The 12,153-nt window shown below is 46.4% G+C and overlaps 1 protein-coding gene across 2 annotated transcripts in view; it reads left to right on the plus strand.

The window, feature by feature from the left end:
- Positions 1 to 201: 201 nt before the first annotated feature.
- LOC139421667 (multidrug resistance-associated protein 1-like) overlaps positions 202 to 12,153 on the plus strand; it is a 77,092-nt gene continuing 65,140 nt past the window's right edge. For both annotated transcript variants that reach the window (XM_071172757.1, XM_071172758.1), the window contains exons 1-4: positions 202 to 294; positions 4,789 to 4,965; positions 6,779 to 6,922; positions 10,945 to 11,082. In XM_071172757.1, the coding sequence (XP_071028858.1) occupies positions 247 to 294; positions 4,789 to 4,965; positions 6,779 to 6,922; positions 10,945 to 11,082 (507 nt within the window). In that variant the 5' untranslated portion in view covers positions 202 to 246. The remainder of the gene's footprint in view (positions 295 to 4,788; positions 4,966 to 6,778; positions 6,923 to 10,944; positions 11,083 to 12,153) is intronic.

Raw genomic sequence — 12,153 nt, forward strand, 5'->3', positions numbered from 1 at the left:
TTCATGCACACCAGCGGTGGCCCCCCACAGAGTAAAATAACATGTGACACACACACACACACACACACACACACACACACACATACACCAGCTAAACGCACTGTTACCGATGTAGTTATAGCGCCCCCTAGCGGTAACCTTCTATCTTGTTTACAGGAGCGCCAACAGAAGTGCGCTTATGAAACCAAAGCAAAGCCGTAGCGCCGTTAACCCCAAATTATCAGAGGAGAACTTGATCAACCGCGAATGGGTTTGGACAAGTTCTGCAGTGCGGACGGTTCCGACCCGTTTTGGGTAAGTTCCACTGTTGCCACTGAAGCTAGTCAACTCTCCTGCTGTCTTTAGCTGTCTTTACAATGTTGACGCCTTACAGTTGTTTCCCCCGCTTGTTGTTAGCGGCTTTGCTTGTAATGACGGTGTCTGCCTGAACTAAGCATGGTAATATCACACAACGTTACTGTCCTGTCTTTGGTAACACTGGTGTTAGCTAACAGTAGCTAGCTAGGCTAGCAAGGCCGTCGTTCATTATGCCGGTTGACTTGAGCTAACTAGCTAAGCTTCATTTCATTAAGAATGTGTGAAATAGAGAGGTTGAAATAACGTGGTAGTGCATTTTTAAAAAGGTATATCGCTATCAATAAAAGTCGACAAATCGTTTTTATTGTGAAGTTGTGTCTTTGCTAGCTTAACAGCTTTCAGTGATTTTTAAAACACCATTGATTCCTATTATGTTAGCTAACCTGCTAGCTAAAACTCACTCTAGTCTAACAACTTTAATTCGAGACTCACACTACCTCTGCTCTGTTGATGATAGAGCAAAGTGTTTCGATGAAATGTTCGCTAGGTAACTTTCCTGACATAACACCCAGGTATGATGGCAAGCCCGTCTTGATAGCAAGGTCCACAACACAAGAACACGTACAGCAAGTCTGTCAGCTGTTGCAAGATGACATTGTTTGTTTAAACCTGTACACACCATCCACTGCGAGTAGCAGCAACATAGAGAGGACATTATTATTACGTTAGCTAGATAGAAACCCCCCAAAAACTAACTAGAAACCTAAACCTGTGGAATCCAACCAAACTTGTTATGGCACTGAACTAGAAGATTAACTGGGCCAGTCAGTTAAAGAACAAACTCTTATTTACGATGACGGCCTCCCCCCGGGGCCCAAACCCTAACGATGCTGGACCAATTGTGCGCCTCCCTATGGGACTCCCAATCACGGCTGGGTTATGATACAGCCCGGGATCAAACCAGGGTCTGTAGTGGCGCCTCTAGCACTGAGATGAAGTGCCTTAGATCGCTGCCCCACTCGGGAGCCCAAAAGAGTTACACATGTTTGAAGTGACTCATACTGTCATGTCATGTAGATAGAATCTATCTATGTGCGGTCATAACATGCAGTATATTGCCTCATAAGTCAACTGTCAGCTGGCCTGGCCAGATAGGCCATGATGAGGAAAGCCCTAAGGAATTTAGCTACAAGTGTTAGAGGTCCATTTGCCCAAATGTTAATAACAGGGTGTAGGTCTAATTAGTGTTAGGCCTAGTCTCGCTAAGCAGACGGGTTGCCTTGCCTTCCACAATGTTCCAGCTGCTGTTCTAGGTTTGGGATTTCAGAGACTGTTAGGCCTAGTCTTGCCTTCCACAATGTTCCAGCTGCTGTTCTATGTATGGGATTTCAGAGACTGTTAGGCCTAGTCTCCCTAAGCAGACGGGTTGCCCTGCCTTCCACAATGTTCCAGCTGCTGTTCTAGGTTTGGGATTTCAGACACTGTTAGGCCTAGTCTCGCTAAGCAGACGGGTTGCCCTGCCTTCCACAATGTTCCAGCTGCTGTTCTAGGTATGGGATTTCAGAGACTGTTAGGCCTAGTCTCGCTAAGCAGACGGGTTGCCCTGCCTTCCACAATGTTCCAGCTGCTGTTCTAGGTTTGGGATTTCAGACACTGTTAGGCCTAGTCTCGCTAAGCAGACGGGTTGCCCTGCCTTCCACAATGTTCCAGCTGCTGTTCTAGGTTTGGGATTTCAGACACTGTTAGGCCTAGTCTCGCTAAGCAGACGGGTTGCCCTGCCTTCCACAATGTTCCAGCTGCTGTTCTAGGTTTGGGATTTCAGACACTGTTAGGCCTAATAACACGCATTTTGTCAATAAGGTCTATGGCTTCCTGAGTTATGATAACATGCAATCTCATCACCCAGTCCCACAGCCCTTTGGAACCTGTTATGAGAGACCTGGTAGTGTGATTGTACACTTGTATATTCTACAGGGCTTTGTTGTCTACTCACTGGCTCAGTTATTGAACCAAACAAATTCCACAGGGGTAAGGAGGGCTTGTCTTGAAGCCAAAGGGTATTGAGACAAGTGCTTTCCAAAATCACTGAACTGGTCACTGGTCATGAGTACCTTGGAGTTGCTTGTTCTTTAGCAGCCCTGGTCAGACTGACTAAACAGTAGGGTTATTCAACATACATACACAGTACGACTCAGGATTCAGGTAAAAAAACCGCTGTCATAACATGTCTCAGTGTTCTGTCAGTGTTGTCTCAGTGTTCTGTCAGTGTTGTCTCAGTGTTGTGTTGTCTCAGTGTTGTTGTCTCAGTGTTGTGTTGTCTCGTGTTGTCTCAGTGTTGTGACAGTGTTGTCTCAGTGTTGTTGTCTCAGTGTTGTGTTGTCTCGTGTTGTCTCAGTGTTGTGACAGTGTTGTCTCAGTGTTGTGACAGTGTTGTCTCAGTGTTGTGTTGTCTCAGTGTTGTCTCAATGTTGTGACAGTGTTGTCTCAGTGTTGTCTCAGTGTTGTGACAGTGTTGTCTCAGAGTTGTCTCGTGTCAGTGTTGTGTCAGTGTTGTCTCGTGATCGTGTTGTCTCAGTGTTGTGTTGTCTCGTGTCAGTGTTGTCTCGTGATCGTGTTGTCTCATTGTTGTGTTGTCTCGTGTCAGTGTTGTCTTAGTGTTGTCTCGTGTCAGTGTTGTCTCAGTGTTGTATTGTGACAGTGTTGTTTCATGTCAGTGTTGTGACAGTGTTGTTTCATGTCAGTGTTGTCTCGGTGTTGTGTTGTCACGTGGCAGTGTTGTCTCAGTGTTGTCTCGTGATCGTGTTGTCTCAGTGTTGTGTTGTCTCAGTGTTGTATTGTGACAGTGTTGTCTCGTGTTGTCTCAGTGTTGTGTTGTCTCAGTGTTGTGTTGTGTCAGTGTTGTATTGTGACAGTGTTGTCTCAGTGTTGTTTCATGTCAGTGTTGTCTCAGTGTTGTATTGTGACAGTGTTGTCTCGTGTTGTCAGTGTTGTTTCATGTCAGTGTTGTCTCAGTGTTGTATTGTGACAGTGTTGTCTCAGTGTTGTCTCAGTGTTGTCTCGTGTTGTCAGTGTTTCATGTCAGTGTTGTCTCAGTGTTGTATTGTGACAGTGTTGTCTCAGTGTTGTCTCAGTGTTGTCTCGTGTTGTCAGTGTTTCATGTCAGTGTTGTCTCAGTGTTGTATTGTGACAGTGTTGTCTCAGTGTTGTATTGTGACAGTGTTGTCACGTGACTGTATTGTCTCAGTGTTGTCTCGTGATTGTGTTGTGTCAGTGTTGTGTCAGTGTTGTCTCGTGATTGTGTTGTCTCAGTGTTGTGTCAGTGTTGTCTCGTGATTGTGTTGTCTCAGTGTTGTGTCAGTGTTGTCTCGTGATTGTATTGTCTCAGTGTTGTGTCAGTGTTGTCTCGTGATTGTATTGTCTCAGTGTTGTCTCAGTGTTGTGTCAGTGTTGTCTCGTGATTGTGTTGTCTCAGTGTTGTGTCAGTGTTGTCTCGTGATTGTATTGTCTCAGTGTTGTGTCAGTGTTGTGTCAGTGTTGTGTCAGTGTTGTGTCAGTGTTGTGTCAGTGTTGTGTCAGTGTTGTGTCAGTGTTGTCTCGTGATTGTATTGTCTCAGTGTTGTGTCAGTGTTGTGTCAGTGTTGTGTCAGTGTTGTCTCGTGATTGTATTGTCTCAGTGTTGTCTCGTGTTCGTGTTGTCTCAGTGTTGTGTCAGTGTTGTCTCATGATCGTGTTTTTTCAGTGTTGTCTCGTGATTGTATTGTCTCAGTGTTGTCTCGTGATCGTGTTCATGTTGTCTCGGTGTTATATCAGTGTTATAAATGCCTTATGAACTCAGGATTTTAGTAAAGTGTTATCAAACAATACAGCCAAAAGCGATCGGCTTTAGGAAAGGAACGAGAGAGGAAGGTGTGTCTGTGTGGCCTGGCACCCTGCCTCCGGTTCCCTCCTTTGTGCCAAGGCAGGAATGTTTATGTGGGTTTTATTAGAAACTGAGATGAAGAACAGACGCTGTGGTCGTCCACACACAACACACACACACCACACACACAACACACCACACCACACCACACACACACACACAGTGTGACTAAAAGTGTCTGTTTCCACACAAAGTGTAGTTATGTAGTGTGATGTATGAATGTATTTGTCTCTGTAGCTCTACTAACATTAGGCCTTGTCATAATTCACAGTCTGAACACAGCAGTCTGAGGCTTTGTCCCATAGGGCACACTATTCCCTATATAGTGCACTACTTTTGACCCCAAATGGCACCCTGTTCCCTGTATAGTGCACTACTTTTGACCCCAAATGGCACCCTATTCCCTGTATAGTGCACTACTTTTGCCCAGGTCCCATAGGGTGTCATTTATTAGCCTGTCCTGTCTGGTTGCCAGTCTCTCTCTTCTTAGGTCACCATGTCCTTATCAACACTATGTTGAATGAGCTGCTGTGTCTCTCAGTCATCTGTCATTTAATCCCCCCCCCCCTCAGGATTGGAACCGTACGTGGCACGTGGGTAACCCAGATCTGACCCAGTGCTTTCAGAACACAGTGCTGGTATGGGTCCCCTGTCTCTACCTCTGGGTCTGTGCCCCGATCTATTTCCTGTACCTCAAAAGCCACGACCGGGGCTACATATGCATGACCCACCTCAACAGAGCCAAAACCGTGAGTCCGGGGGGGGGGGGGGGGATGTGTTTATAGGGAGAGTCTGGCGTGGTGGTGTGTGTACGTGTGTGTGTGTGTGTGTGTGTGTGTGTGTTTATAGGGAGAGTCTGGGGTGGTGGTGGTGGTGTGTGTGTGTGTGTGTTTATAGGGAGAGTCTGGGGTGGTGGTGTGTGTACGTGTCCAGGTTTTTCTGCATGTGTCTGTGTGATCTGTGTTTTCTGTGTTATCTGTGTTTTCTGTGTTATCTGTGTCTGCCTGTCTCCACGGTTCTTACAATGAGATAAGACCAGCATCCCGGAGTCGCCTCTTCACTGTTGACGTTGAGACGGGTGTTTTGCGGGTACTATTTAATGAAGCTGCCAGTTGAGGACTTGTGAGGCGTCTGTTTCTCAAACTAGACACTCTAATGTACTTGTCCTCTTACTCAGTTGTGCACCGGGGCCTCCCACTCCTCTTTCTATTCTGGTTAGGGCCAGTTTGCGCTGTTCTGTGAAGGGAGTAGTACACAGCGTTGTACGAGAACTTCAGTTTCTTGGCAATTTCTCGCATGGAAATAGCCTTAATTTCTCAGAACAAGTATAGACTGACAAGTTTCAGAAGAAAGTTCTCTGTTTCTGGCCATTTTGAGCCTGCAATCGAACCCTCAAATGCTGATGCTCCAGATACTCAACTAGTCTAAAGAAGGCCAGTTTTATTGCTTCTTTAATCAGGACAACAGTTTTCAGCTGTGCTAACACAATTGCAAAAGGGTTTTCTAATGATCCGTTAGTCTTTTAAAATAATAATCTTGGATTAGCTAACACAACGTACCATTGGAACACAGGAGTGATGGTTGCTGATAATGGGCCTCTGCACCCATATGTAGATATTCCATATAAAATAATCTGCTGTTTCCAGCTACAATAGTCATTTACAACATTATCAATGTCTACGCTGTATTTCTTATACATTTGATGTTATTTTAACGGACAAAAAATGTGCTTTTTCTTTCAAAAACAAGGACATTTCTAAGTGACCCCAAACTTTTGAAGGGTGGTGTATATAGCAAACATATATAGCAAGCTAATACTCTCTCTCTCTCTCTCTCTCTGAACAACCAGAGAAACATATATAGCAGGCTAATACTCTCTCTCTCTCTCTCTCTCTGAACAACCAGAGAAACATATATAGCAAGCTAATACTCTCTCTCTCTCTCTCTCTGAACAACCAGAGAAACATATATAGCAAGCTAACTCAGTCTCTCTCTGAACATCCAGGAGAGTCATTTCAGAACAGTCTCTCTCTGAACAACCAGAGAAACATATATAGCAAGCTAACACAGTCTCTCTCTGAACAACCAGGAGAGTCATTTCAGAACAGTCTCTCTGAACAACCAGGAGAGTCATTTCAGAACACAGGCTTCTCTGTGTGGTAGAGTGTCTGACAAGACAATATCCTGACACACACCTCATTAAAATATCTCATTTCCTCCTCCTTCATCTGCATCCCAAATGGTTCCCTATTTCACGCACTACTTTTCACGCACTACCCCTAGGGCCCTGGCCAGAAAGGCTCTGGGCAAAAGTAGTGAGGAATGAGTATCCTAGAGTAGCAATAACATCCTAGATGCCTCCTGCTGTTGTGCCACTTAAACTTGACCCCTCAGCTGCTCCAGGGTCACTGCCCTGCAGCCGGCCGGCGAGGTTGCGTGTGTGTGTGTGTTTGGGTGCATGTGTTTCTCCGGGAATTGGGTTTAAAGCAAAATATGAATTTCCATTATCTGAAAATGCACAATAAAGTCTTCTTCCTGCTCTCCTCTCATCCTCTCCTCCAGGCAGTAGGTTTTCTCCTGTGGATCGTCTGCTGGGCAGATGTGTTTTACTCTTTCTGGGAAAGAAGCCAACATGACAGCGGTGCCTCCTCCTCCACCCAGGCACCTGTTAATCTGGTTAGCCCCACCATGCTCGGCATCACTATGGTAACAACCAACACTGTTTATCTGGTTAGCCCCACCATGCTCGGCATCACTATGGTAACAACCAACACTGTTTATCTGGTTAGCCCCACCATGCTCGGCATCACTATGGTAACAACCAACACTGTTTATCTGGTTAGCCCCACCATGCTCGGCATCACTATGGTAACAACCAACACTGTTTATCTGGTTAGCCCCACCATGCTCGGCATCACTATGGTAAAAACCAACACTGTTTATCTGGTTAGCCCCACCATGCTCGGCATCACTATGGTAACAACCAACACTGTTTATCTGGTTAGCCCCACCATGCTCGGCATCACTATGGTAACAACCAACACTGTTTATCTGGTTAGCCCCACCATGCTCGGCATCACTATGGTAAAAACCAACACTGTTTATCTGGTTAGCCCCACCATGCTCGGCATCACTATGGTAACAACCAACACTGTTTATCTGGTTAGCCCCACCATGCTCGGCATCACTATGGTAACAACCAACACTGTTTATCTGGTTAGCCCCACCATGCTCGGCATCACTATGGTAACAACCAACACTGTTTATCTGGTTAGCCCCACCATGCTCGGCATCACTATGGTAACAACCAACACTGTTTATCTGGTTAGCCCCACCGTGCTCGGCATCACTATGGTAACAACCAACGCTGTTTATCTGGTTAGGCCCACCATGCTCGGCATCACTATGGTAAAAACCAACACTGTTTATCTGGTTAGCCCCACCATGCTCGGCATCACTATGGTAACAACCAACACTGTTTATCTGGTTAGCCCCACCATGCTCGGCATCACTATGGTAACAACCAACACTGTTTATCTGGTTAGCCCCACCATGCTCGGCATCACTATGGTAACAACCAACACTGTTTATCTGGTTAGCCCCACCATGCTCGGCATCACTATGGTAACAACCAACACTGTTTATCTGGTTAGCCCCACCATGCTCGGCATAACTATGGTAACAACCAACACTGTGGGCTGGATCAAAAGGGAGGGGAGTGGTCGGCCTGTAAGGGTCTTAGCTGGAGGGGTGGTCAGCCTGTAAGGGTCTTAGCTGAGGGGAGTGGTCGGCCTGTAAGGGTCTTAGCTGAGGGGGAGTGGTCGGCCTGTAAGGGTCTTAGCTGGGGGGGAGTGGTCGGCCTGTAAGGGTCTTAGCTGGGGGAGTGGTCGGCCTGTAAGGGTCTTAGCTGAGGGGAGTGGTCGGCCTGTAAGGGTCTTAGCTGGGGGGGAGTGGTCGGCCTGTAAGGGTCTTAGCTGCGGGGGAGTGGTCGGTCTGTCAGGGTCTTAGCTGGGGGGGATGGTCGGCCTGTAAGGGTCTTAGCTGGAGGAGTGGTCGGCCTGTAAGGGTCTTAGCTGGAGGAGTGGTCGGCCTGTAAGGGTCTTAGCTGGGGGGGAGTGGTCGGCCTGTAAGGGTCTTAGCTGGAGGAGTGGTCGGCCTGTAAGGGTCTTAGCTGGGGGAGTGGTCGGCCTGTAAGGGTCTTAGCTGGGGGGGAGTGGTCGGCCTGTAAGGGTCTTAGCTGGGGGGGGAGTGGTCGGCCTGTAAGGGTCTTAGCTGAGGGGAGTGGTCGGCCTGTAAGGGTCTTAGCTGGGGGGGGAGTGGTCGGCCTGTAAGGGTCTTAGCTGAGGGGAGTGGTCGGCCTGTAAGGGTCTTAGCTGGGGGGGAGTGGTCGGCCTGTAAGGGTCTTAGCTGGAGGAGTGGTCGGCCTGTAAGGGTCTTAGCTGGGGGAGTGGTCGGCCTGTAAGGGTCTTAGCTGGGGGGGAGTGGTCGGCCTGTAAGGGTCTTAGCTGGGGGGGGAGTGGTCGGCCTGTAAGGGTCTTAGCTGAGGGGAGTGGTCGGCCTGTAAGGGTCTTAGCTGGGGGGGGGAGTGGTCGGCCTGTAAGGGTCTTAGCTGAGGGGAGTGGTCGGCCTGTAAGGGTCTTAGCTGGGGGGGGGGAGTGGTCGGCCTGTAAGGGTCTTAGCTGGGGGGGGGAGTGGTCGGCCTGTAAGGGTCTTAGCTGGGGGGGAGTGGTCGGCCTGTAAGGTTCTTAGCTGGGGGGGGGAGTGGTCGGCCTGTAAGGGTCTTAGCTGGGGGGGGGAGTGGTCGGCCTGTAAGGGTCTTAGCTGGGGGGGAGTGGTCGGCCTGTAAGGGTCTTAGCTGGGGGGGAGTGGTCGGCCTGTAAGGGTCTTAGCTGGGGGGGAGTGGTCGGCCTGTAAGGGTCTTAGCTGGGGGGGAGTGGTCGGCCTGTAAGGGTCCTAGCTGGGGGAGTGGTCGGCCTGTAAGGGTCTTAGCTGGGGGGGAGTGGTTGGCCTGTAAGGGTCTTAGCTGGGGGGGGAGTGGTCGGCCTGTAAGGGTCTTAGCTGGGGGGGAGTGGTTGGCCTGTAAGGTTCTTAGCTGGGGGGGAGTGGTTGGCCTGTAAGGGTCTTAGCTGGGGGGGGGGGGAACATTTGAGGACTTGGCTGTGGAGAGAAAAATGTTACTGTTTTAATCCTAATTAGCTGCAATTCTACACATGTTACCATGGAGCTTCGAGTTTTCACCGGGATAGATCAACTGGCTATGAAAAACTACTGTGTCTACCAGTACCCAGTATCTAGTGATTCAGTATAATACTGTCTACCAGTACCCAGTATCTAGTGATTCAATATAATACTGTCTACCAGTACCCAGTATCTAGTGATTCAATATAATACTGTGTCTACCAGTACCCAGTATCTAGTTATTCAGTATAATACTGTGTCTACCAGTACCCAGTATCTAGTTATTCAGTATAATACTGTGTGTACCAGTACCCAGTATCTAGTTATTCAGTATAATACTGTGTCTACCAGTACCCAGTATCTAGTTATTCAGTATAATACTGTGTCTACCAGTACCCAGTATCTAGTTATTCAGTATAATACTGTCTACCAGTACCCAGTATCTAGTTATTCAGTATAATACTGTGTCTACCAGTACCCAGTATCTAGTGATTCAGTATAATACTGTCTACCAGTACCCAGTATCTAGTTATTCAGTATAATACTGTCTACCAGTACCCAGTATCTAGTGATTCAGTATAATACTGTCTACCAGTATCTAGTGATTCAGTATAATACTGTGTCTACCAGTATCTAGTGATTCAGTATAATACTGTCTACCAGTATCTAGTGATTCAGTATAATACTGTGTCTACCAGTACCCAGTATCTAGTGATTCAGTATAATACTGTCTACCAGTATCTAGTGATTCAGTATAATACTGTCTACCAGTATCTAGTGATTCAGTATAATACTGTGTCTACCAGTACCCAGTATCTAGTGATTCAGTATAATACTGTCTACCAGTATCTAGTGATTCAGTATAATACTGTGTCTACCAGTACCCAGTATCTAGTGATTCAATATAATACTGTGTCTACCAGTACCTAGTGATTTAGTATAATACTGTCTACCAGTACCCAGTACTCTGCTGCCTTGTCATAGTCCCAGTATGTAGTGATTCAATATAAATACTGTATGAATGTGGTCCGTAGGAGGAGTGGTTTTTATAGTGTTATTAACATCTGGGCATAATTAATACATGTTGGTAAGAGCATGGCGCTAGCAACGGCAAGGTCGCGGGTTCAATTCCCGCGAGGATCAAATGCATAATATTAAACGTGTGTGTGTGTGTATATGTTGTTCTAGTGTGTGTGTGTGTGTGTGTGTGTGTGTGTGTGTGTGTGTATTTGTTGTTCTAGTGTGTGTGTGTGTGTGTGTGTGTGTGTATATGTTGTTCTAGTGTGTGTGTGTGTGTGTGTGTGTATATGTTCTAGTGTGTGTGTGTATATGTTGTTCTAGTGTGTGTGTGTGTGTGTGTGTGTGTATATGTTGTTCTAGTGTGTGTGTGTGTGTGTGTGTGTATATATTGTTCTAGTGTGTGTGTGTGTGTGTGTGTGTGTGTGTGTGTGTGTATATGTTGTTCTAATGTGTGTGTGTGTATATATGTTGTTCTAATGTGTGTGTGTGTGTGTGTTGTTCTAATGTGTTTGTGTGTGTTCTCTCCCCAGCTGCTAGCCACCCTCCTGACTCAGTATGAGAGGTTAAAAGGAGTCCAGTCTTCAGGGGTGATGCTCAACTTCTGGCTGGTGGCCGTCCTCTGTGCTACCGTCACATTCAGATCCAAGATCATACAAGCCATCAACGAGGTGAGAGAGAGACAGGTTGTGTGTTAGAGCCGGGACGATGAACCCAGAATTACAGGCATTTTAATTGTTTATTTTATTTCACCTTTATTTAACCAGGTAGGCTAGTTGAGAACACGTTTATTTAACCAGGTAGGCTAGTTGAGAACACCTTTATTTAACCAGGTAGGCTAGTTGAGAACACCTTTATTTAACCAGGTAGGCCAGTTGAGAACACCTTTATTTAACCAGGTAGGCTAGTTGAGAACACCTTTATTTAACCAGGTAGGCTAGTTGAGAACACCTTTATTTAACCAGGTAGGCCAGTTGAGAACACCTTTATTTAACCAGGTAGGCTAGTTGAGAACAAGGTCTCATTTACAACTGCGACCTGGCCAAGATAAAGCATAGCAGTGTGAACAGACAACACAGAGTTACACATGGAGTAAACAATTAACAAGTCAATAACACAGTAGAAAAAAAGAGAGTCTATATACATTGTGTGCAAAAGGCATGAGGAGGTAGGCGAATAATTACAATTTTGCAGATTAACACTGGAGTGATAAATGATCAGATGGTCATGTACAGGTATAGGCTACCTCTTACTGTGGATTGTTCTAGAACTATAATTTGGAGTGATTTTGCTGCACAATGTTCCTGTGGATTGTTCTAGAACCATTATTTGGGGTGATTTTGTTACACAACGTTCCTGTGGATTGTTCTAGAACCATTATTTGGGGTGATTTTGTTACACAACGTTCCTGTGGATTGTTCTAGAACCATTATTTGGGGTGATTTTGTTACACAACGTTCCTGTGGATTGTTCTAGAATCATAATGTGGTCAACAGTAATAGGCTATGCATTATGTTGATTCCTGCTATGGAACTCTCTGCCTGTCTCTTGTTTGTTTGGCTGTCGGCTGCTGACTCACTTCCTCTCTCCGCTGTGACACGGAGGAGGTAGAGATGCATTCTGAGAAGCATAATCAAATGACCGTTGCTCAAGATGCTACTGTGGGGGGGAAAATACAGTTCTCAAAACAACTACTGTTGTTGTAGTTACAGAGAGTCACAGCTTTCTGGGAGTTTTCCAAG

The sequence above is a fragment of the Oncorhynchus clarkii genome, chromosome 12 (genome assembly GCF_045791955.1).
Source record: "Oncorhynchus clarkii lewisi isolate Uvic-CL-2024 chromosome 12, UVic_Ocla_1.0, whole genome shotgun sequence".
Classification (NCBI taxonomy): Eukaryota; Metazoa; Chordata; class Actinopteri; order Salmoniformes; family Salmonidae; genus Oncorhynchus; species Oncorhynchus clarkii.